The sequence below is a fragment of the Haliotis rufescens genome, unplaced genomic scaffold (genome assembly GCF_023055435.1).
Source record: "Haliotis rufescens isolate VD_foot unplaced genomic scaffold, xgHalRufe1.0.p SCAF_69, whole genome shotgun sequence".
NCBI lineage: Eukaryota > Metazoa > Mollusca > Gastropoda > Lepetellida > Haliotidae > Haliotis > Haliotis rufescens.
In genome coordinates this window covers 287552-313399 of record NW_025964360.1, presented here as the reverse complement: position 1 = coordinate 313399, position 25848 = coordinate 287552, and the positions used below count along the sequence as shown (strand labels likewise).

The window sequence follows — 25848 nt, the reverse complement described above, 5'->3', positions numbered from 1 at the left end:
AAAATGGGTGGCTAAGTGTTTGGCTTTGTCTTTATTAGATGGGCAGTTTTTAAAGTTGGGCTGAACGGATTTCAGGAAATTTCCTTTTATTGACTTAAGCTTATTCCATATTTTTCTTGAGTTATTTTCCCCGATTTTGAGGGTATTACAGAAGAGTTGCCAGTGTTGTTTCCTGGCCGTTTTAATAAGCTGTTTAGTATGATTTCTAAGTTCGATGAATTCAGGGATTTTTTATTTGTCCCTTTTACTTTTATTTAGGGCTCTTTTCCTTTGTTTTCTGGCTTTTTCGATGTCGTCATTCCACCAGGGGACAGGGTTGTGGGCTGGGGCGGGGATGGAAGTGGGAATGCATTGACTGCAAGGACAGCTAAATAAACTTGGAGGCTGGAGGCAATATTTGTTTTACGCATTTTTGCATCAACACTGATTGGTTAACCGTGATCTAAAAATATTTTGACAAAGGGCGCATGTTAATAAATTGACTGCAAGGACAGCTAAATAAACTTGGAGGCTGGAGGCAATATTTGTTTTACGCATTTTTGCATCAACACTGATTGGTTAACCGTGATCTAAAAATATTTTGACAAAGGGCGCATGTTACACTGCAAACACGAAAACGTCGTTTTTTTCCGTATATGGTCATTGGACGGAAAAACGACGTTATTTGGACGTTTTCAAACCATCGTTTTTCCGTCCAAATAACGTCGTTATTTGACATCGGAATTTACTGGGAGAGAACGATAGCGTTAAGCTCCTCCCTTTCTTGATTGACATTGTCAATCAAGCAACAGCGTCTACCGGTATTTCTCAGATTTCATTGGTCAGTCCCCGCGTGTTAGATTACAGGCCCGCGTTTGACGCTGCACTCGAAGCGCTTAGCGGAAGTACTGAAATCAATCGTTCTGCGCATGCGGATTACTTAATGCCTTGACCAAATTTTCCGTTCTGTGCATGCGGGATTTCGCGTATTGTTTCCTAGATTTAATGTCACCACTATTTGACAATGGTTCATAAACACAGTCACGTGAAGGTTCGGAATCGTAACGAGTAACTCCATTTAAATTGAAGAGGATCCCCAGTGATATGGGAGATTCCAAGATGAAACTATTCTATGGCTATCTAGGCTGCCACCCAAACCGATCTAAACGGGACCCGATAGCTTATTGTATGCTATATAGTCATATGGAAGTGGACAAGAACTATACATTGTATTCCGGCCGATTGTTCTTGCATTTACTTATAAGTCAGGAAAATGGACTTAAAAGGGGAGTTGTTAAATGTAATTATTTTAATTATTAAATGTTGCCTATACACTAGTCTGGACGAACTTCTCATTGTTCTGTTTATGTCATCCTATATACTATTAGTATGTTACCGTTCTAAAGTCAACCTCTCACATAACATTATACTGTTCATAGTATCAAAGTTTAATCAACAATATCAAGAGCAGCGATTTAAACCACTGAAACACCCAAACACAAGGCTGTTATCAAGCGCTAGTGCAGACGTGATGCATCGTAAAAACTGTATCGTGATGTCTTCAGAAATACAATTATACTACGAGACAGTACGGCTAACGCTGACTCACCGGTGGAACAAAGACAATATCGCTAATACAGATATAACGTATTTGAATGTTAATACTAAAGACAAACAATCATTATTTTGCAGTGACGATATAACACGTATACACGTTTATTGTTAACTTTCATCAGTTTTGCTCTTCATTTTAATAATTTTGTTTTCACATATATATGTAGCAATACCCGACAAGCATGTCAAACATAATTATGGGGCAGTTTTCAATCTTGTACTGAATTACTCTGGTGTTAATGAGCGAAGTTTATTGGCTTGTGTGTAAAACCCCGTTTTTCTGGTAATCTTATTACTTAGTTTATTTCTATCTAATGACTCCCTGTACTCTGGATCATGGCTCCGTGACTATCCATAACAATTAAGATGAACATTCAGTTCAAGTAAATGAATGAGTTTGTTTTGACGCTACAGTCAGTCAAAAAACCAATGCTGTGAGGTTTGATAACACACTTCTACCAGGTCGAACATCGTGGATCCTCATTTTCTGACCTTACTTGTTGATAAATCTATCATCTATCCCCCAAATCTCCAAATCTAAATAACCTGGACAGAAAATACTGCTGATAGCCTCTGGTCATCTCAGCCGCGCCACCGCAGAATGTTCGTCCAACTCTGCAGGGGGCATTCTCAGTGGCTTCAAACGCGCTGAAATGTTTTCGCCTTGCATCCAAGATGGTGGACAAGTGAAATCGTATGAAATTTGGCTATTTTAGGTCCTATATCTTTTTTGATTACCCAATAAAGTCAAGTCATAGTTACACGGTTGTGAAAGCTTACAACTTTATAAGACTTATTCATCTCATTCCAAAAAAGCTACTCGCGCTCACATAAAGTTGTAGTTATTATGTCACTGTTTTATTTCTTTCAAAATATATTACATGTTCAACAATAACAATTAAGATGAACATTCAATTTCCGATACAGGTAAATGAATAAGTGTGTTTTACGCCACAATCAGTCAAAGACCAACGTTGTCCGTTCTGATGACACACAATCTACCAGGTAGCACATTGTGTACACCCTATCCCCATTGAAGTCTCCACTGTGGGTATTCCTGGGGACGAAAAGGCCCCATGTACCTAGGAATTTCATCAATACATTCATGCGCGGCATTCTCTGCCTAAAGAAGATCATATAGTTAACATGCTAATCCAACTCGGACTACCATCCCGCTCAAGATGAATGTTTTATGTAACATCCAACAGGCCCACATTTACGCACGCACGCACGCACGCACGCACGCACGCGCACACACATATTTGGATTTACCAATCCCTGAATTGAGAAGACGTGCGTTACGAAGCTCCCCCAAGTCATCATCAATATCCGTATATGTCTGTGATATCATTACCCATCCAAAGCCGAATATACATTTATTGTGTTTTCTTGACAACAAATGTTATAATTGGGATAACACTTTCTGAGTAAAGTACAGATTCTCGTACTTTCTTGGGTTGAGCCCCGTCCGGGATTTGAACCCACACTGTGAGTGAGGCACCCAATCGCCAGAACACAAAGTTGGCGATCTAACCCAGCCACCGAACAAAAATTGTTAGTCCAGATGACGTATACTTTGTGTACTCCTCTGACAAGAGAAAAATGGCACGGCTTCTATGACCGAAAGCTTTGAACCAACAATGCCTTTAAGAAAGTGGTCAACAGTAACACACATTATATTTGGATACCACTTTCTCAGTAAACTACATATGTTTAGGGTGGATATAATAGACGTTGATGGTTGATTATCAATGGACAAATTAAAGCCAAAACTTAACTTATGAATGATTGGTAATGGGAAATGGACAACGGGCAAACGGGAGGCGGGGTAATCAGCGCCATGCCAGTTATCTGTTGGCTTCCCTTGTTGCGTTCCCTTCTTTGCTATCTTTTTACTTTTGTTGTTCTTACAGGTACAAATATATGTTCTCTGCCTCATAGCATTTAATAATATGCACCTGATGAAGGAGAAAGTATATATTCCGAAACGCAGTGTTCCTCCGTTGACATCCATAAATATTTTTCCTTGTGTGTATCAGTTCTTAATGCCCTTCAAAGACTCAATCTAGCTTTGTTTTTAAATGTGGTGATATTTGCGTAGAATATAATATGGTCATGCCTATATACATTTGGGTCTTTGTCTACATAAGCATTTAGACATACAATTTAGAGCTAAGGACATTGCTAATTCTGCAGGCATGAAGTACACGTCATAGCAAGCTGTGATCTTTATTCATACTTTAGATATTCGTTATGGGGATCTGTAACTGAAGTTTACCGTAATCTTCCGCAACTCTCACCTCCTGACCAGATGAACGTCTTAGTGCATTCAGATGCCATTGTAAAATCTATTGCGTTATAATAATCTCTGTTTGCTGATATATAATATGTACATGTTGTAAAATATTTACGATATTTTAAACGTGTAATTCGATACATATGCAATGCAATGTGAACATAAGTGCGGATGCACGAAGGCGGTTATAGTCATAGTTATACTGCGATGGATGTAGGGGAATGGTAGGGGGGTGTATGTATGTATGAAAGCACGAATACCGATACATGAGGGCGGATATAGTTATAGTTCGATCGATGTTGGGGAATGGTGGGAGGATGGATTATGTATGAAAGCATGCGCATGGATCCATGATGGCTGACGTAGACATAATGGTGGGGAAAGAAGAATGTGATGTGTGTGTGTGTGTGTGTGTGTGTGTGTGTGTGTGTGTGTGTGTGTGTGTGTGTGTGTGTGTGTGTTTGTGTGTGTGTGTGTGTGTGTGTGTGTGTGTGTGTTATAGAGTTTTCTTTCACTCAAATACTGTTTTACGCATTTTAATGACTGAAACTGTAGTGACTCAAAGGTCATACTGGCGGGGCATTCAACATATCTACCCCAACTACATACGTAGCCATTTTTATGGTGTACAATTCTTCTTCTACCTCACACACACACACACACACACACACACACACACACACACACACACACACACACACACACACACACACACACACACACACACACACACGCATTAATTGTTTTATTAAATGTATCTTCGAGAGTCAGTAAGAAACTAGAAATAACTGCCTTTGTTCTGTAAACCTCACCAAGTTTCAGCTTTCCCCTCTTCCTTTGTGGACTGAGGTTTCACATGATCTCTCTTATCTGTCTGTACCATCAACTTAACTGCCCTCACCCCCTGCAGTTTTCCCGTCCCATATTGCCAAGCAGGTGACCCACAAGGAGGAATACCGCCCTCCCTCAGTCCAGTGATACTGTGCCTAGCACAATATGTTGGGGATACGTAGCCTTGCTGTGGGCAAACATTTTGTAACAATTTGGCAAACTTTGATCTGTAAACAGCAAATATTATTCAGTTTTATTTCAACAAAAACGGAAAAAATCGGATCCTACTTATTTTGTGGATACCATAACAATAAATCAAGCTGGCATGAATATAAAAAATAATTAGCAAGTCGATAGTCATAATTCCCTCTGTTGGTCCCACGTGAAATGTTCTTCATGAATAGAATAGATGGCTGATAGACGTTCGACCGAATAATATCATTTGCTAACTTCAACTGTTCATCTAATTTCCATGAATGTATGTTACATAGTTAATATGTTCATGGGCTTCTTCACTGAATGTATAGTGTTTAGGACTACTTCACTTGAGGATAAGTAACATAAATACTGATGATAATTATGATAGTATTGCCATTATTATTCCTTCAGATTATTAAAAAAAAGTTATTATGTTTTAATAGTGAAATATTGCACACAAGAGGATAATCATATTTCATGACACTATTCAACGTCGAAGTCAACGATATTTGTGTATGTTGTTGCTACATGACACGGATACGTCATGATAAAGCAATTAGAAATTGGCATTTGATGATATAAGATAGCTACGCGATAAATCACAAAGAACAAAGAAGGAAGCGATATTTATTTCACGATAAAACATTGTTCTATCATGACGTCATTTATTGAGATTCGAACATGCACTCGCAACTTGAAAAGTAAAATTTGTAAATTTGACCTTATTTTTGAGAGGTATGTGTCTAGTGAGTTGTTCTCAATAAATGTTGCTGGAGAATCCGAAAGTGAGAGTGATATGACAATCGGTATCGGGAGAAAAGGTACAGTTGATTGACGAGAAAATTGTGAGAATATGCGGGACCAAACTCAAATCCTAAAATGGATTTATCTAGCATGGCCGCTGTCGGATTCTATTCAAGGAATCATCATTATTTAAGTACGGGTAAATATTGTAAAGCGTGTATTTTTTCCTAATTTAACACCCTAAAAGAGGCTGTACGTAATGTTGATATCTCATATAGAAATAAACGAGTCTCGGTCGTTGTTTATCGTACAATAAACAACTCCCACTCGTCGTTTGTTTCTTAATTACATGACCATATACACTAACATTATATCTTTTCATGTTTATCGGTCAACAAAAGCGACATAAGCATTTCCATTATCATGAGAAACCCTTGCCAAAAGTAGCGCCAACTGCACCATTGCGACAACATCAGGAGCATGTTTCATGATTCATCATAATAAATGATGACATTGGATGCTCGCAAAAACGCGAGCTCATTCCGATCCACTAGTGGCACCCGCCACAAACACATCCAAAGGCAAGCCAATTGTTCACCCGAAAAGGCAGAGAATTGCATCTGACATCATTTTTGTCATTGATACGTTAAACCTGGAAATGCCGTCTACACGTCCAGCACAAAGCCCAAGCCAGGACCCAAATCCTTCAAACCCGGCCAAAGTTATGTTAATTACATACATTTCCCCCTAAGCTTAAATAATCTATACTAGTTCTGAAGTAAATCGTATTTACCCGTATGAATCGTCTTATGTTATTAATTGCCGATAAACAGAATATGCACACTTTCTGAAAGTACTGTGTGATAAGTCACGCACCAAACCTATACTCTCGATATACATGCTGCTCTTACTTAAAAAAGAATATTGGGTTAACAAGATACGTATATTAAAGTACCATTCTTTCCTGATGTGCTCTCATTCTAATTTGAAGTAATGGCATAAATAGTTACCAGTCATCTTTCAATATTTTTCAAGGTTGGGTTAATCACGAACATATTTGAATATGTACAACATCTATAATTACTTATCTTTATACTTAAAGGCATCAGGTTTGTCTGTCATAAGACCCCGAAACAAATATGTCCAACACATCCCAAGATTTGGCTCTTGGCTCCTTGTTCTTATATTTTATAAGTATTGTTTAAACAACTGTTTTTTTCTGTAAAATATGTTCATTTCAGAAATTAGATGTTATTCTAGCATTAGGTCTGTGGTACGTTTACTGCATCAGCATTACATTAAAACGATATTGCATTATATAAATACATACAGAGGAAATGCTTAACATTTATCTTTTAAGGAAGAGTGCAGGACGACTTGCTTTATACATATAAATGTGGACATATATGTATGGACATTTGGATGATACAGATATACCTCCTTAAAGATAGTGTTCGTAGATGACTGTAGAAAATGGAATAATTATGTGAGTAATCGGGTTAAAACCACGTTCAGCAATATTTAGCCATATTGCGATATTGGTTTCCAACATACAAGACGGACCATAAAATTATGACTTGAATTTGGACCTGGCTTTCTGGTGTGATGTAACACCCCAGAATCTCCTGTAGAAAAAGGGCTCAAAGCACGAATTAAGATCACGAGATGATACTGATGTATGCATCTGGACATATATTTGCGTAGTATTACTACCTTAATTCATCAGTATATATGTATTTTGCATAAAAGGATATTATAGGATCGACGCTGACATGCGCATATAACCTATTCACCAGTGCTGTAATATTTCTTCTGACACATATCGACACGAGAAATTATATTTAAATTTAAAAGGAGCCCAAGTGGGATAGAAATTTGAGTCTGAACCTGTTGAACAAGGCTTGTTTCATTTTGGGCTATAGCATTGCCGCAAGGCCTAGGCGGAAGGGAACACCTGTTTGCACCCATCAGATACCAATCACAACTTCTCTCTCCAAACGAAAACAAAATACGAAAAATGTCGGAAGTGTATCCTTCTAATTTTCTATTTAGATACATGTTTTAACTTTAAAGTAATTATATGTATCTCATGTATTATTGGTATCTGTGATGCTGGTACCGTTTTGTTGCCATTGTGTAGCTTTTGTGGAGTTATAAATGCCTTGAAATATGGACTTGTGAAAGAACTCATCATTGAATCATTTGCATTTAAATTAATGCATATACCATTTACTTGGCGTGTATGGACATATTATCCATCTACTTATACACACTTATTATGGACATATACAGAATTTCATTGTACCTTATTATTTAAACAAATACCCGTGAAGATCCGGGTTAGAATAGGCATTCAACAACCCATGCTTGTACGAAGGCGACTTGGCTCGCTGACTTGGTTGATGCATGTCATCGTATCCCAAAAGCGTAGATCGGTGCTCTTGATGATAATGACTAAATTGTTTGGTCCAGACTGGATTATTTACGAACCACCGTCATATAGCTGGTATATTGCTGAGTGCGGCGTTAAACAACAAACAATCAAACAAAATCTATATAATTATTAAACACCTTCCAACAATGAGAAATTAAACTTATATTTTCTAAATATTCTGTTATTCTTATAACATAATTTGATTCATAATTTAATTATTGCGTTGCTTTCTTCCCTGTCATTCAATGTGCATGTTCAAACCCCTAAACTTTTAATATTTCATTTTTCATAAATGGCTACGTTAGTGCGTTGCCTAGATCTCTCGTTACCTATTCACAAGAACAGATTAAAATAATTTGTTTTACTATCATATTTCTGTTTATCTAATTCATAATACGAAATTGATAATTCATTTATAATAGTATAGATCATATTCGTGTATATCACTATCTGATGCTAAGGTTTTATTTCAGAAAGTATAATTAATTCAAAATGTAGAAAGATACACAATCTGCCATTATTTGACTATTAAACTGTACAAAGTATGATATAATGATCAGAATGCCTGTAACGAGAGGTATTTAAGAAAGAAATGTTTATGTCGAGAAGTCCCATTTTTCAGATATGCCTTTCAGTAGTATTATTGCATATCTCCAGAGAGAGGTTTACATTGTAGTTCTCATTATTTGTGGATAATTCAAAAAGCAACATAGAAAATATATATGCTACCATGACGAAAGAATACAGAGTATACATAACTTGCAATTCTATATATTCAGCAAACAGCCCAAAACCGAAACTCCACAACATATCCGATTACACTGATTAAGGCTGTCCCAGTTCTCCATGCGATACTGACGCCCGTTCGTCTCCCAGACCATACAGAATAAATTTAAAAGGAATCCAGCTCAAGTCTAGAACGATTTGGCAAGCCTAGATTGCCTCAATTCTATCCATGAAAGTAAGCATTAATAAAAAAATATTGTTCTTGTCTGCTTCAGATTATATTTTGTAGATACTTATTTTAACTAGGAAAATGAAAATAATACAATTAAAATGGAGCATAGAACAATTCTTAATTTCAGGCTAGAGCTGTGGAAATCTAGACTTTCCCAATCATTATAGACTTGAGTTGGTCTCACGTTTTACATTATTCTCTTGGGTCAACGTCACAGCTCATACCATACAGTAACAAGACCAGATTGCCCCCCGCCAGAGCTCCCGGATTTTGGTTATATCATCTAACATGGCCAACTCTGCTCTTAAGTAAACAAGAACCTAATCAGCGAGGGGTCCTTTATCATCCCTATGTGGCTGCTTATAAAAATCTGATATCGTTTCCCAAAGACCTGGTTAATAATATATTTTCTGCTGAATATTCGAAACAAATAGAGTGAGTTGGTACTACATGTACATATGTATACGGTTCTATTTTAAATGACTGCAGCGCTCCATTATGAAAACAATTTGTTTTAACGCCGCTCTCAGCAGTATACCAGTGATAAATGACGGCGGTCTGTTGTATATGAAATCAGAGACCATATATCGGTATATGGTCTCTGATGAAATATATGCAAATTGAATCTTGAATCTTGAAAGTTGTAACATTTCCGCAAATAAGTGTCACATGCAGTATACAGTATATCAACTGCAATATACTGTATACATCAGTATACAGTGTGTCGCGAGCTCTGCGCTGGGCTGGAGCACACATTTCCTACAACTCTCCCTTCGGCAAACACATCACGAGGGTTGCAACGAGGTCACAGGTCAGGCGTGCACTCGTCAGTTGTCTAATACGGTCAAGAGTAAGATCTTCCGGAAGACCACTGCACTAGTACTGGAGGTATGTGGATTATTGAGGAGGTACTACGTGTTTGGAACTGGGAGTTGAACACTAAGCACTTTTAGAGAAGAGCTCACAATAAAACGTTATGGACTCGTGGACGGACTTGTGTTTTCATTTCAAGACGTATATTTATCAGGTTGAACTTCCTAACTGTAACAATAACTGAACTTTACGCCTTTTATACACATTTGTGATGGGGCGACAATGCGACAACGAGACATATTTTGACCTTGAAAATGTCGCGTTACGACATCGTCACCATTTTGTAAAATAAAGAAAAGGATTATCAAAGAGTGACAATGCGAACACGCGACAATGCGACAAATGGCCAATTGTCGCGCTTTTGTTAATTTTGACACGTTTTGCTTGTTTTTGTAAAGGCGTCAATGCGACAATGCGACAACGAGACAATGTCCCTTCCATAGTAATCCGTGCAAATAAAACTGAGTAATGAAATAGAAGTCTGACAATCCAGTTAAAAGATAGAGTGTTGCAGCTTCTGATTTCATAGATCTTCAAGAAGGGTATCAATAATGGGATGGGTGATGAGTTCAACTGCATACGCTGTGATTAACAATAATGCTCCGAGTCAATACATTTTGTCAAATGTATGACATGTATTACGTGAATGAACATATCGTTTATACTCGTCCATGTTTTTGACGGACAAACTAATTTACATGCTCGGTAAAACTGAGGACGGGCATCATTGTGTGTTTCCGTGCTTTGTTCAGGTGAACAATTGACTTGTCCTTACATGTGTTTGTGACGGGTGCCACTTGTGTGGCAGGATACGCTCACCTTTTCCCGAACACCAATTGGATGACCTGAACCACTTCGGATTTTTATCCCACATCAGTCTGATACACCATGATATAACTGAAATACTGAAATACTGTACAGTTGAAAATGATGTTTAATGCGATTACCGTAGTGTGTTACTGCAACTGTTCATATTTTGTGCAGTGATGTTATGTAATATGTAAAAGAAAGCATAATTATCCAATTGATTTGAATAGAATATACTTGCGTCAGTGTATTTTATTAACGCCCCAAATCGTAATTTAAACACATAAAATAACAGATCACGCATGGTGCCTTGACTTACTACTAGATTTAATGGGCCACCCCGGAATAAAATAGTTCCCCCCAAAGCGAGGAACATGTTTTAGTATGTTTACAAGAAATATATTCCAAACAATATCCTCATTAGATGAGAAGATCTTTTACAGAATTACCTCAGTAAGTCAATTACAGTGACAGAGCGTCGTAATACATTTACATCAAGTACAATACGTCAAAATGGCCGACACGATAAACGTGACGGGAGATATTTTCGAAGTTGTTAATTAACCTGTGGCTATTTCAAGCCTTTGGCATCACTGATCAATTGGCCGATCATTGAAAGGTGATTGTGAAGATGTGTCAAATAGAAACTAAGGTAAATTCATAGATTTCTGTAAATTGTCACTGCGACAGTTTGGATTTTTTTTCGTGTTTTTTCTCTCTGGGATGGGTTGTAGCGAGGGTATCCTTAAATGGGCTTGCAACCACGCTTCTGTATGAATTCGTACCAGGGAATTCCAAGGGTTTTCCCCAGGAATGTGGAAGTAGTCAGTGTTTACGCCTTTTCAAGAATACAGTCACGTGAAAAAAAGTCATGTGACCGACCTCGCGTCCAAGTCGTAAATCTTGTAAACTTCACATTAAAAAATTAGTTATTGTTATAACCAAATGAAACACAACCCATTATCCGATAGGGGTAACTGTACATAGCCGTTACCACAATAAACTTAGTAACATTGTTTGGTTTGACTTCTTGGCGCGTGTCTGAATTCCATTAACATGTAACATATCCTAAAACTAGCTTATCAGCAAATCTCGCTGCACTGCGCGCGACAGATACTAGAGCAAGGCATGCCAGAAATACGAAACCTTAAGCTTCCGAAAGGAAGCTTTGGACATCACGTGCGTCGGGGGACCAGCGCCATCTGATTGGCCGTTAACAGTTGTACAAGGCGGAGCAAAAAGCATCGTTTTTCCGTCCATTTTACGCTTGAAAAACTCGACCCTTTTCTGGACACTTTCTAGACGCTGACCAATTAATCAATTTTAATGAATTTTTAGTCGTTTTTCCGTCCAATGACCATATACGGAAAAAAACGACGTTTTCGTGTTTGCAGTGTTAATAAATTTCTTCAGCCTAAACTAACAGACAAAAAGAACGGCGGAGATCATCGGACGCGCTTGGAAGGGATACACCCGACTCGCCTAAAAAATATTTCGGCGACCTACGGTCGGTTTTTGTATTTTAGAATAAGTATGTAACTATCAGAAATACATAGTAATGCATTTTACTTACTTACTTACTTACTTTGGAGATTTAACGTGCGCTTTCCGACTGATGCGTATTTCGCACACGGGCCCGGCCAGGCCATTTAATGTGTTTCCGAAAGGGGCGAAGGTGGTCTGTGCAACCCAAGAGGGGGGGTTTTAGGGGTTGCTTATATAGAATTTGGGAATTTTGAGATTTGGAATAGATGCCGATGGGATTGGGGAGGAGAACTAAGGGAGCTGGGTATGGTGGATGTTTGTTTGTTTATGTGATTTTGATTTGGTGAGTTATTGTGTTTTTAGATGCGTTTTATTAGTTCCGTTTTGATTAAGAATACGCCTAAGGCCTTGAAGTTTTCTAGTTTATTTTGTGGGTTTAGTATTGCTTCTAGAGTTAGAGCCTTGTTTAGATTGAGGGTGGTTTGTAATGCGGTTCGATGTGTTAGGTAGTGTGTGCAGTGGATGAGTGCGTGTTCTGGGGTTTCTGGTTGTTTGCAGTGTGGGCAGTTACCTGTAGTGTGTTTTTTTAATTTTTTTAGGTGGTTATTTAGGTTGGTGTGTCCTGTTTGGAGTTTAGTGATTACTCTGTCAATTTTTTTGGATGGATGGAGAATTTTTGGTTTGGTTAGTGGTTTGCTGAGCACTTTTTTGATTTGGCTATTTGAGTTTAGATATAGGTTATGCCATTTTTTGGTGATTTTTTGCTTGTTTACACTTTTAATTTCTGATTTTGAGATGGGTAAGTTTAAGCTTATTTCTGGGATTTTGAGGGATAGTTTAGCTGCTTTATCGGCGTTTTCATTACCGTATATTCCTACGTGGGCGGGTATCCACAAGAAGGTTATTTGTTTGCCTGCCTTAGTTAGGTCGTTGGAGCTTTTAAGTATTTGATTTATTAATTTAGGTCGGTTTTTGGTATTTTTGTTTTGGAGGGCTTGCAGTCCACTTAGGGAGTCGGTAAGTATTAGGATTTTTTTGTGGTTTTTGGATTCTTGATTATGGAGGGCTGAGGCCATGCCCATTAGTTCTGCCGTGAATATTGATTGGTTGTTTGGGAGTCGGAAAGATTGTGTGGTTTTAGTTGGTTGTGTGGTATGGACTCCGAAACCTGTGTGTTTGGAGGTCGGATCTGAGGATCCGTCCGTGTAAATGTGACACCAATTTGGCCAATTTTCGTGTATGTATGCTAGTGTGGTAGTTTTAGCTATGTTTGGGTCGGTTTGTTTATTTATTTGGCTAGCTAGTGTTGTGTCTATTTTGGGTATTTTAAGTTTAGGGGTGAAGATATTTGATTGTTTGCAGTTTTGTTTAAGATTTTTAATTTGGTGTTCATTTAGGTAGTTTGTTATTCTTTGGGATATTGGGGTAAGTAAGGGGTGTTTACGAGCTAGAGCTTGGTTTTTGGGGCTGATGTTTTGGTTTATTAAGTTTTGGATGAGAGGGTTTGATTGGGACGCGGCCCAGAAATTTAAGCTTAGCTGTTCCCTGCGTAGACTTAGTGGCATTTCTCCTGTTAAGGCCTGAAGTGAGGTGTAGGAGGTGCCATGTTGGGTGCGTGTAATTAGTTTGAGAGCCTGATATTGTATTGAGTCAAGTTTTTTAGATAGAGAGTTGTTTAGGGTGTTGTATATGGCGCAGCCGTAGTCTAGTTTTGATCTAATTAGTGATATGTAGAGAGAGAGGAGGGTATCTTTGGATGCTCCCCAGTTAGAACCAGTTAGGCATCTTAGGGTGTTTAGGTCTTTACTGCATTTAGTTGTTAGGTTTTGGATGTGAGCATCCCAGGTGAGATGTTCATCGAAAATAAGTCCTAAGAATTTGGTTTGTTTTTGAAATTTGATTGTTTGATTGTTTAGCTGGAGGATTGGGGAGGCGGGTTTCATGTTTTTATGTTTGAATACTATTCCTGTTGTTTTTTCTGAGTTAAGGGAGAAGCCCCATTTGTCAGCCCACTGTTGTATTTTATTAAGAGATTTTTGGAGTAAATTTTGGACCATGTTCATGCTTTTAGTGCGGATCCAGATGGCTCCATCATCCGCGAATTTTTATGTGTTTACTTTAGGGGATAGGCCCTCGAATAGATCGTTTATCATTATATTGAAGAGGGTGGGGCTGAGGATACTGCCCTGTGGAGTACCATTTTCTAGGGGACATTGGTCCGATAGAGTTTGGTCTATACCCACGGTTATTTTACGATTGTTTAGGAAGTCCTGGATGTAGTTTATTATCTGACCTTTGAGTCCTATTTTTTTAAGTTTTTGTATTAGCCCATCGTGCCATACCATGTCGAAAGCTTTAGAGAAGTCTAAGAAGATGCCTGTGGTATATTGTTTATTTAGCTGTCCTGTCTTAATATCTTGTTCTAGTCGGGTGAGGTTATCTAGGGTTGAGCGGCCAGGAGTGAAACGGCTTTGATCAGGGTTTATGATGTTATTTTGGGTTAAGTAATGTTGTAATCTATTTTTAGCCATTGATTCCATTACTTTACATAAGTTTGAAGTTAGGGATATTGGTCTATATGAGTTAGCTTGATTAGCTGGTTTATTAGGTTTAGGGATTGGTATGACTAGGGCCTGTTTCCAGGGAGTAGGAACCAGTCCGTTTAGGTAGATGAGATTGTATAGTTTGAGTAGTGCCTGGAGTAGTTTTAGGGGGAGTTTTTTAATTATTTGGTAAGAAGTTAGGTCTAATCCTGGGGCTGTGCCCTTTTTCCTGTTTTGGATTACGTAGAGGAGCTCCTCCATTGTGTAGGGTTGATTTATTTCTAGATTGTTATTGTTTGGTTCTTTTGTGGGTTTGTTTTCTGTTTTAAGTTTATCTTGGAATTTTTTACTGAAGTTGGTGTTACTGCTAACGGCCGAAAAGTGGTTGGCGAGATTATTTGCTTTTTGGGCGGGGTTGGTTGAGTTGTCAATGTTAGGGTTTTTTTTATGTCGTTTTAAGCCTCTGATGGCGTGGATTTTGCGCCAGACCGTTCTGGCATCTGTACGGTTATTTATACCTTCGCAGAATTTTTTCCAGTCTCTACTTTTGGCTATTTGGACTAGTTTTTGAACCTGGTGGTTTAGTTCGTGGGCTATGTTTAAATATTTGTAGTCGCGTTTTGCTTTATTGAAGGCTGATTTACGTTTTCGTCTAGTCTGTTCTATTTCCTCATTCCACCATGGTACCGTCGGTTTGCCTGTCTTAGATGTTTTGAAGGGGATGGAGGTTTTGGCTGCGTTTATTATATAGTCTGTTAGGTTTTTACAATAGGTTTCTGGATCATTTTTTTCTATTTAGTTTAGGTTAGCTTCGTTGCAGATATCTTGGAATTGGTCCCAGTTAGCTTTATTGTAATGGAATTTTGGTTCTTGGTTTTCTGTTTGGATTGGTACGTTTGTATTTCCTATGGTTATGTTTATGGGGAAGTGGTCACTACCTAGCGGGACGTCGTGCACTTCCCATTGAGTACTTTGGGCTAGATCTGCGGTGCATATGGTTAGGTCGATAGCCGACATTTTTTGGTTTATCTTATCGTACCTCGTGGGTTGGTTGCTATTAAGGAGTACTAGGTCGTTTGTTTCTATCCATTCGGAGATTAATTTGCCATGATTATCTATTTTATCATCTATGCTCCATGTAGGATGGTGAGCGTTAAAGTCTCCTAGGAATATAGTAGATTTATCGCTTATTTGGAGTAGTTTGTTTAGATCCTCAGGTTGGACTTTTTGTTCCGCCCAGTGGTAAATATTTATGATGTTTATGTTTCGGTTATTTAATGTGATTTTAATGCCGTTGGCTTCTAGGTTTGGCGTGTCTATTTTTATTTCTTCGTAATTTATATCTTCCCTGATAAATATGATTAGTCCTCCTGCGGCTCTTCTTGTTTTCGGTTTAGCTCTGTCAGTTCTAACTGAGTTGTAGTTAGGTAGTGTGAATTTGGATTTTTTTGAGAATTTGGTTTCCTGTATACAAGCAATGTGAGGGCCTTTATTTAGTTTAAATTTAGTTTTTAGTTCATGGCCGTGGGAGGTGAGTCCGTTGGCGTTCCACTGAAAAATATTTAGTCCTTCGAATATTGGGTTCGGGTGATTGGTGATTTATTTTTTATTTTATTCGGTGAGTTCTTTTAGATGGAGGTTAAAGAGGAAGAAGGGAAGTACGGTTAATTTTAGATTGAAAGCTACTTTGTAGAAGGATTTCATGCTAGCTTTTGGTGAGTTTTGACTATGCATGTATGCTAGGAGTAAGGTGAGGTTGTTTAGGTTTTGGGTGTTGGCTGGTTGGGGAGTTTGGTTTGTTTTAGTTGGAGTAGTGTCTATTGTTTCCTCAGTAGTGGAGAAATCTTCGTCATCGGTTAGATTAGGTTTAGCTGATTGAGTTTCCATGGGGGAGGCATGTGATGTGGAGGATTGTGAAGGTGTTTGTGGGATGGGTGTAGCTGATGATTTCATAGTGTTTGTGTTTTGTTGTTGTGCTTGCTTGTGGGAGAGCGTTGTTACCATATTGGCTGTAGGGTGCTTGGATGAGGATCGTGTTGTGGTGGTCATTTTGAGGTTTGTTTTGCATGCGGGGGTTGATGTTTTGGCTATGTGAGATGTGGGAGGGTTCGTGGTTGGTTGAGTGGCTGCTTGTATGTGTGAGGTGGGTGCGGTTTCTCGGTAGGGGCCCCAGACAGAGCTGTCGGTTATGGGTGTGGTGTTTGGGTGTGGTTTGGGTGTGGTGTAGGGATGCATTTTATACACATAATGTACCTAAATGTTAGTGGTTGTAGTCTCGGTCCCAATAGCGTAACCGACTGGTTACTTACTTACTTACTTTGGAGATTTAACGTGCGCTTTCCGACTGATGCGTATTTCGCACACGGGCCCGGCCAGGCCATTTAATGTGTTTCCGAAAGGCTCCGACTGGGCTCAGACTCAACATGAAGCGCAGCGTGTTTAGCATAGATTGAGTGAACGATGTCATGGCGTTGTTTTGATACAATCGGTGTCACTCTCGGTGACATCACATCACTGATTGATTAGTTTGGGCGAAAAAATAATACCAATCTTATTAACGTTGTTGTTTCAAGTTGAGCGGATTACCTGAGAAAACTCAACAGAGTTCATGACGGGATTACTGTACTATGATAACAAATAGATGTCACTTTATCATTATATCTGCGTTGACCAATCAAAGGCGAACATTCTCCGAAACTCCGGGGGAAAAAAAAATACAAATGCAAGTTTACTGAACATTAGGTGTGGTATGGCACGACGGGCTACTACAAACACACAAAAATCCTAATACTTACCGACTCCCTAAGTGGACTGCAAGCCCTCCAAAACAAAAATACAAAAAACCTACCTAAATTAATAAATCAAATACTTAAAAGCTCCAACGACCTAACTAAGGCAGGCAAACAAATAACCTTCTTGTGGATACCCACCCACGTAGGAATATACGGTAATGAAAACGCCGATAAAGCAGCTAAACTATCCCTCAAAATCCCAGAAATAAGCTTAAACTTACCCATCTCAAAATCAGAAATTAAAAGTGTAAACAAGCAAAAAATCACCAAAAAATGGCATAACCTATATCTAAACTCAAATAGCCAAATCAAAAAAGTGTTCAGCAAACCACTAACCACACCAAAAATTCTCCATCCATCAAAAACAATTGACAGAGTAATCACTAAACTCCAAACAGAACACACCAACACAAATAACCACCTAAAAAAAATTTTAAAACACACTACAGGTAACTGCCCACACTGCAAACAACCATAAACCCCAGAACACGCACTCATCCACTGCACACACTACCTAACACATCGAACCGCATTACAAAAAACCCTCAATCTAAACAAGGCTCTAACTCTAGAAGCAATACTAAACCCACAAAATAAAATAGAAAACTTCAAGGCCTTAGGTGTATTCTTAAACAAAACGGAACTAATAAAACGCATCTAAAAACACTATAATCTACCAAATCAAAATCACATAAACAAACAAACATCCACCATACCCAGCTCCCTTAGTTCTACTCCCCAACCCCATCGGCATCTATTCCAAATCTCAAAATTCCCAAATTCTATATAAGCAACCCCTAAAGCCCCCTCTTGGGTTGCACACACCACTTTCGCCCCTTTCGGAAACACATTAAATGGCCTGGCCTGGCCAGTGTGCGAAATACGCATCAGTCGGAAAGCGCACGTTAAATCTCCAAAGTAAGTAAGTAAGTACATTAGGTGGTGCAACTGCAACGTACGTTGTGTTATCTTCAGGATATGAATTATGAATTAATTATTTGATGGATATAACTAACCCATGAGGTATGTAAAGACTTAAGTGATCTTTTAAATTATGTTTTTAGGATGTAAATATGACAGGAGACAAATTCTATGGATGATATGTTGGTGTTTTTTTTATTATTTTCATACTTGTGTATGAATATACTAGTAATTGTGATCATTAGGCCTACCCTAAGTTATATTTGCCACACGCATATTAAAATATTAAATATATTTCTTTAGGCGAGTCGGGTCAGATTTTTTTTAGGCGAGTCGGGTACAACTCGCTGGGAAGGAGCTTGAGTATGACACAAGGAATGGGAGGTAATCCTCACTGATGGTAGAGTTACATAATGTGCATACCACTAATGGCGTATATTATATACTTACCTCCCTTGCCAAGGCGAAAGAGAAAGTTGATATTTCCTACACGCTAGTCGATGAGACGAGGCTCACACAGCCCCTTCAGCATGTTCAACTGACGAAATGTGAGCGTTTTATATGTATGTGGTGCTTGTAACACGGTGTCATGACAAGGTTAGAATAAGATGGGTGTAAAACAGTGCCATGACTTGGTTAGAAGTGTCTTAGATTCTAAGAGTAGTTCGAACACGGATGTAAAGCAAAAACCGCAGATGGGGATGCTGTAACTGCTGCTACAGGCAAGTCCGTGACATTTCACGTTTAACAGACTGGTTGGAAAACACGGGAGCAGGACGTTCGTAATGCTAGGCCTACCATATTTTTTAAAGGGGCACTGATCTAACGCAATTCCCCGGACTGGCTGTTGCCTTTGTTATTGTTTTTCTCCCCGTGAGTACCCGGATGATACGCAACGCAACTGAGCGTGACCAGAGACTGGGCTACCGTCTGCAAGGACAGCTAAATAAACAGACTGGTTGGAAAACACGGGAGCAGGACGATCGTAATGCTTGGCTACCGTATTTTTTAAGTATAAACTATCAAGCCAGAGAAGATAAACCACTTCCTGATCTAGATCAATGCCTTGTATTTTCAACCAGGTTAGACGTGTTATAACCAAGTTCTAACCTCATCTGTATTACCTGAAATCTGTATTACAACTGCGTTCTAACTTTGTATTATTCTTTCACTTATAAAGAGTATTAGCATTGGAGGATAGCCTACAATTGACTTATCCCACGTTGACCTTGGGAATCAGTGGTCAAGGGCATGAGAAAATCTCACTGAAACAATTGTGGTTGCACTTTCTCAAAAAGTACCAATGCAGTTATCATTAAAATTCTAGATATATATATGCTTTAAAGTGCAAAGTTCATACCTTTGGGGAATTTGGTGTTGCTTGATCAATGTCCCAAGTCATATTATCAATGGTAGTAACTATGGTTTTCTTTCAGAACAGTGAGAAATGGAAGGAAATCCGGACTCGCGTGGCTATCAGATGACCGGACGCCTCACAGAGGAAGCAGCTGAATTACTGAGGAGGACTGAACAAGGGAGACAACCTACTGCCACAACTGCAATACAGCACAACTACAGTGAGTATTTCAAACCTGTACAGTCCTGTATACAGCTAGAAAAGAAGGAGTAAGATGGATATCAGAAGTTTATCATCCAAAACTGGCTCCCACAGGAGATATCGCTTGGATGAGATCAAGCGATATCTACACTGTAGATATCCCTGCAATGAAGTTACATCACGATGCTTTGCAGACCATTGTAATGTCACGGGTTACCATGACGTCACAATCAAATGACATCACTAATGGCTCTGCTACTGAAGCTGTTTGCAGTACTTTTTACACTGAAGACACTGCTAATTACTGTCTACAAATTGAAAAAATTGAAAGAATGATGTTGAATGATCAATAAAATCTCACCCGCGTGTCTTTGGATATCAAATATATCAGTGGCCAAAATCCTCGGCAAGCCTCAGAATTTTTCCAGTTTCATCAACTCGTGTTGATATATTTGATATCAAAAGACTCTCTGAGACGGGTGAGATTCTCTATCTAACACACAAAAATTGAGTTACAATTAGAGAATCTGTTGTGGTATTTTTGTTTCAGGCCAAACCAGGTATAAACTTTTATCTTGTTAGCACATAATTTGTCTGATATCCCACAAATTACAGGAAGTCATATGCATGACATGTGGAATGATATATTTAAAACATAAAAAGACCTGGACCCGTGGTTAGTCACCCGTGGTTTAATGACAAAAATTATCTAGAACTCTATGGTTACACTACGTGACTAAGTACCATTCTGACCTTAATAGGTTTGAATAAAAATAAAACTTCAGTCAACTTCAGTGTATGTATGCATGACCAGATCGTTTTATACGAGTATCTAAATACATTTTACCAGGGCTACGGTCAAACTAGTCCCAATTGGACATTTTGTACCCATCTCTTGAGACCTGTAGCCGGTACCCATGTAGGGTCGGGTAATGGCGGGTGGGGTACCCGGGTAGGGTCGGGTAATGGCAGGTGGGGTACCCGGGTAGGGACGGGTAATGGCAGGTGGGGTACCCGGGTAGGGACGGGTAATGGCAGGTGGGGTACCCATGTAGGGTCGGGTAATGGCAGGTGGGGTACCCGGGTAGGGACGGGTAATGGCAGGTGGGGTACCCGGGTAGGGTCGGGTAATGGCAGGTGGGGTACCCGGGTAGGGACGGGTAATGGCAGGTGGGGTACCCGGGTAGGGACGGGTAATGGCAGGTGGGGTACCCGGGTAGGGACGGGTAATGGCAGGTGGGGTATCCGGGTAGGGTCGGGTAATGGCAGGTGGGGTACCCGGGTAGGGACGGATAATGGTAGGTAGGGTACCCATGTAGGGATGGGTAATGGCAGGTGGGGTACCCATGTAGGGACGGGTAATTGCAGGTGGGGTACCAGGGTAGGGTCGGTAATGGCGGGTGGGGTACCCATGTAGGGTCGGGTAATGGCAGGTGGGGTACCTGGGTAGGGACGGGTAATGGCAGGTGGGGTACCCAGGTAGGGTCGGGTAATGGCAGGCGGGGTACCCATGTAGGGTCGGGTAATGGCAGGTGGGGTACCCATGTAAGGACTGGTAATGGCAGGTGGAGTACCTGGGTAGGGACGGGTTATGGCGGGTGGGGTACCCAGGTAGGGTCGGGTAATGGCGGGTGGGGTACCCATGTAGGGTCTGGTAATGGCAGGTGGGGTATCCGGGTAGAGTCGGGTAATGGCGGATAGGTTACCCGGGTAGGGTCGGGTAATGGCAGGTGGGTAGGGACGGGTAATGTCAGGTGGGGTACCCGGGTAGGGACGGGTAATGGCGGGTGGGGTACCCGGGTAGGGACGGGTAATGGCAGGAGGGGTACCCGGGTAGGGTTGGGTAATGGCGGGTGGGGTACCCATGTAGGGTCGGGTAATGGCAGGTGGGGTACCCATGTAGGGTCGGGTAATGGCAGGTGGGGTACCAGGGTAGGGTCGGGTTATGGCGGGTGGGGTACCCATGTAGGGTCGGGTAATGGCAGGTGGGGTACCCGGGTAGTAAATTTGGACTCGTCCCAGCCCTACCTTTCTAAAAATTTCCATGTAAGTTTTTTACTCCCAATGATATTATATTTGTAAGGCTTATATGAATAGGAAGTAATTGCTTTTTCAATTTATTCAATATGTCCTCAGCTCATCTCACTGAGTGTCGTGGGGTGTTGTCCTTCAACAGGTTGTCCATCTTAACTTTACATCTTAGACGCCTTCTCTGAAACAACAACAGAATTCTGATCTGATTTTATACACTGTGATGACCATATTGTCATTTTTGCCATTTCTGCATGTGGGGGCGAGGGTGGCCCAGTCGTCTAAGGCACCGTGATTCGCTGTGCAGAGTTGCGTCCTTTAGGCACGCCAGAAAAATATGATTGTGGATTTGAATCCCGGTTCTCCCGGATTATGTTTCTAGGTTTGTCAGCACCATACCCGTGCTCGTGGGTTTCACCGAAGTGGTAAACGGCTGAGACCTGCATCGCTTCGGGCTTTCCTCCCTCATTACGCTGACACACCGCGATATAACTGGAATACTGTTAAAGAGGCATTAAACCCAACTCACTCACTTACTCATTTCTGCATGTATCAAACTGAAAATGTGATATGTTGTAAGCCAAATAACATATGCTGTGTTTTGAAACATAATGTGATTTTTTATCAAGTTATTATTACCTTTGACCTCTGTATTCCTCTCTAACAGCATTTTTCACTTTGCTGAAATGTGGCGATGAAGGAATGGAATGTGGAGCTGAAAATGTGCATAATCATTTTAATGTCTCGAAAAGATGCTCACAGAATTCTGGATTTCCCACTCCATTTGATGATCACGTGATAAAACCGTCAAACTCACAGTTGAGATACCTAGATATGTATATGTACCGACACTACCATATATGGTAACATCTTGATAAGAATAAGCTGGTTTGTGACAGAATGGAAGTCAAGGGATGTGTAGACAGGATGCAATGTTTCTTGCAGGATTGGCAGCATGATTAGCAACAGTTAGAATCATGAGACATCTCGTGGTACTGAAGATGGACTATTCTGATCTGATTTATAACATGGTCGCTATGGTGATAAAGTCATTTTTACTACTTTTGCAGCCATTTATCAATGCTTTCTTCTGAAATTTGATGTGTTGCAAGTATATAGTACCGGTATATTATATGCACAACAACATACAATGTTGGGGGGCATTTTGAGAATATTTTCTATCAAGGTACAATCTTTGACCTTCAGATATCACTGTTTTCACTGTTACTATGTTTTTTGGGGGGGCACGGGTGGCCCAATCGTCTAAGGCGCCGCGATTCGCTGTGCAGAGTTGCGTCCCTTGGGCGCGCCAGAAACCTATGATTGTGGGTTCGAATCCCGGTTCACCCCAATTATGTTTCAAGGTTTGTCAGCACCATACCCGTGCTCGTGGGTTTCACCGAAGTGGTAAACGTCTGAGACCTGCATCACTTCGGACTTTCCTCCCACATTAAGCTTGACACGCCGCGATATAACTGGAATACCGTTAAAAGCGGCGTTAAACCCAACCCACACACTCACTCACTACTATGTTTTCGACATCTCCTCTGAAACTACGACTGTGATGGTGAAACGGCAATTGAAGGATCCAAAGTGAATAGTAGAGACAGATAATTCTCTTGCATTGATGTTTTTTTAAATATATTTTTGACAAAGATTAATTTTGTGCCAAATTTCAAAGTATGTCAAAGTATATTTATATATTTTCAGGAGAGATTTCTCATGATTGTGGAAGGGTTTTGTTGCTTGTATTTATCTGACGATAATGAGACCAGAGTTTTACTCTGTTGCAGGTGGTCCAGTGTCTCAGGTGGACTTGACCAATGCTACCAATGTCTCCATCTCCGTCGGGGAAGAAGGAGCTAGAGGATGTCTGTCACAAGGTGAGATGTCACCTGGCATGCACATGCTGATAAATTGATGTAGAGGACAACTATTATTATAAGAATTAATAGAGGATAATTTAGCATGATTCAAACATGGTACAGGACCAGGCAATTGTTATTTGGGAGAGGGCTTGTAAATGTATTAAACAAACTGTCCCAAGAATGATATGGGAAACTTGTATGAATAATCCTAGCTATGTTATCTCTAAAATATGCTCATATGATTTCAATCTGATTTTATGAAACATGGCTCCCGCTGTGGCTATCTTGAAAATGTCCTTGGCGTAATTTCAGCATTTCTGCTTGTATCATTACAGGGATGTGAAATCTCCGCGGAAACGCGGAAAATCGCGTTTTTTAAAACTGTAGTCCTCGGAAAAAATCATCTTCCGCGTAAAAATTTAATTAAAAAATTAAAAAAAACACTCTGAAAAATATGATCGAAAACCGGACATTTGGCTCGGATTGTCCTGTTTTCGATCAGGGCTTTCACCAGCATAGGTTTTCGGAACTCATACGTTTTCTGTCACGAATACTTGCACTATAACGTGGGGTGTGGCGTCACACAGAAATTGTAAATACTCAGAGTCAGCTGATGGCTTGTTTTTAAGATAAAGTTGTCTTTTAGCCTGTAAGTGAATGAGATGTTTTACAGTTGTTCATGTGATAAGCGAAAGAACTATGAATGTTTCTTCAGCGCCCAAAACCCCGTCATGGGGATATATGTTGTATTAATGTCTTATGTTTGCAATGGAGTTTTGTTTTTTCCATCAAAAGGTAAGTACAAGGTCAGTTTTTTTCAATATGCTTCAACATGGGGAAAGGGTCAGACATTGCACGCTTGTGACAGTTGTCCTTGTGTCTGGGGGATGGGGGTTGAAGTTTATGGCAGTATTGCTCCCAGACCTGGCGGGTAGCCAGGTGCGCGGAAGCTATGCCCGATTTTTTAAAAGTACTGATTTAACTTCGAAATTTTACTGCATCTGCCATCTTGTTTATTTGACTTATTGACTTTTGCCATTGACTTATTACATTTCTTGGTGTGAATGTTGTCCAAACTGCACGAAATTGCTTAAAATGCAATCAAATGTTTTAAAAATTTCTGGGGGGACCCCCCTAGACTTTTCCTCTTTTTTCGGGAAAACCTGCTCACATCCCTGATCATTATGAAAGTTGATATGCACAAGTATGCGTCTTTTGGAGTTACATACATTTTTATGACCTTTGCCTTTTAAATACCCATTTTTCAAGTATTACTGTATTTTATACATCCCGGAAACGACAATACCTATGAACTGAAACTTTGCCAGCCGATCCCACTGAACTGAATTTTTCAATACGACCGTCAATCGTAGTCATAATAGGTTACATCATTATCATGAAAATATTGTCATGAAAATGAGTGAGTGAGTGAGTGAGTTGAGTTTAACGCCGCTTTTAACAGTATTCCAGTTATATCGCGCCGTGTCAGCTTAATGTGGGAGGAAAGCCCGTAGTGATGCAGGTCTCAGCCGTTTACCACTTCGGTGAAACCCACGAGCACGGGTATGGTGCTGACAAACCTAGAAACATAATCGGGGCGAACCGGGATTCGAACCAACAATCATATTTTTCTGGCGTGCCCAAGGGAAGCAACTCTGCACAGCTAATCGCGGCGCCTTAGACGACTGGGCCACCCGTGCCCCTGTCATGAAAGTGAAGACGCTCTCATGGGCAATAAAAATGAAAAGAAGGCGCAAAACTGGAAACCATATCTTAGATCCCACCGCACTCCAGCATGCCATCATGTTTCATCAAATCATCTGCATCATTTGGGAGCACATGGGACCTGTGCTTGTTGGTTTCAGTGGTAAATGTCTGAGACCTGCCTCAATGTGGGGTTTCCGCCTACCCTAAGC

General features: G+C 40.0%; 1 protein-coding gene across 3 annotated transcripts in view; it reads left to right on the top strand.

Moving 5' to 3' along the window:
* LOC124112067 (serine/threonine-protein phosphatase 6 regulatory ankyrin repeat subunit C-like) overlaps positions 1-25848 on the top strand; it is an 83963-nt gene that overhangs the window by 45833 nt on the left and 12282 nt on the right. The window contains exons 1-3 of one of the 3 annotated variants that reach the window (XM_048387272.1): positions 18956-19023; positions 19917-20052; positions 23858-23947. In XM_048387272.1, the coding sequence (XP_048243229.1) occupies positions 19923-20052; positions 23858-23947 (220 nt within the window). In that variant the 5' untranslated portion in view covers positions 18956-19023; positions 19917-19922. Of the gene's footprint in view, positions 1-18955; positions 19024-19911; positions 20053-23857; positions 23948-25848 lie in introns of those variants that run through there. The other 2 variants (XM_048387271.1, XM_048387273.1) reach the window with 2 other exon arrangements.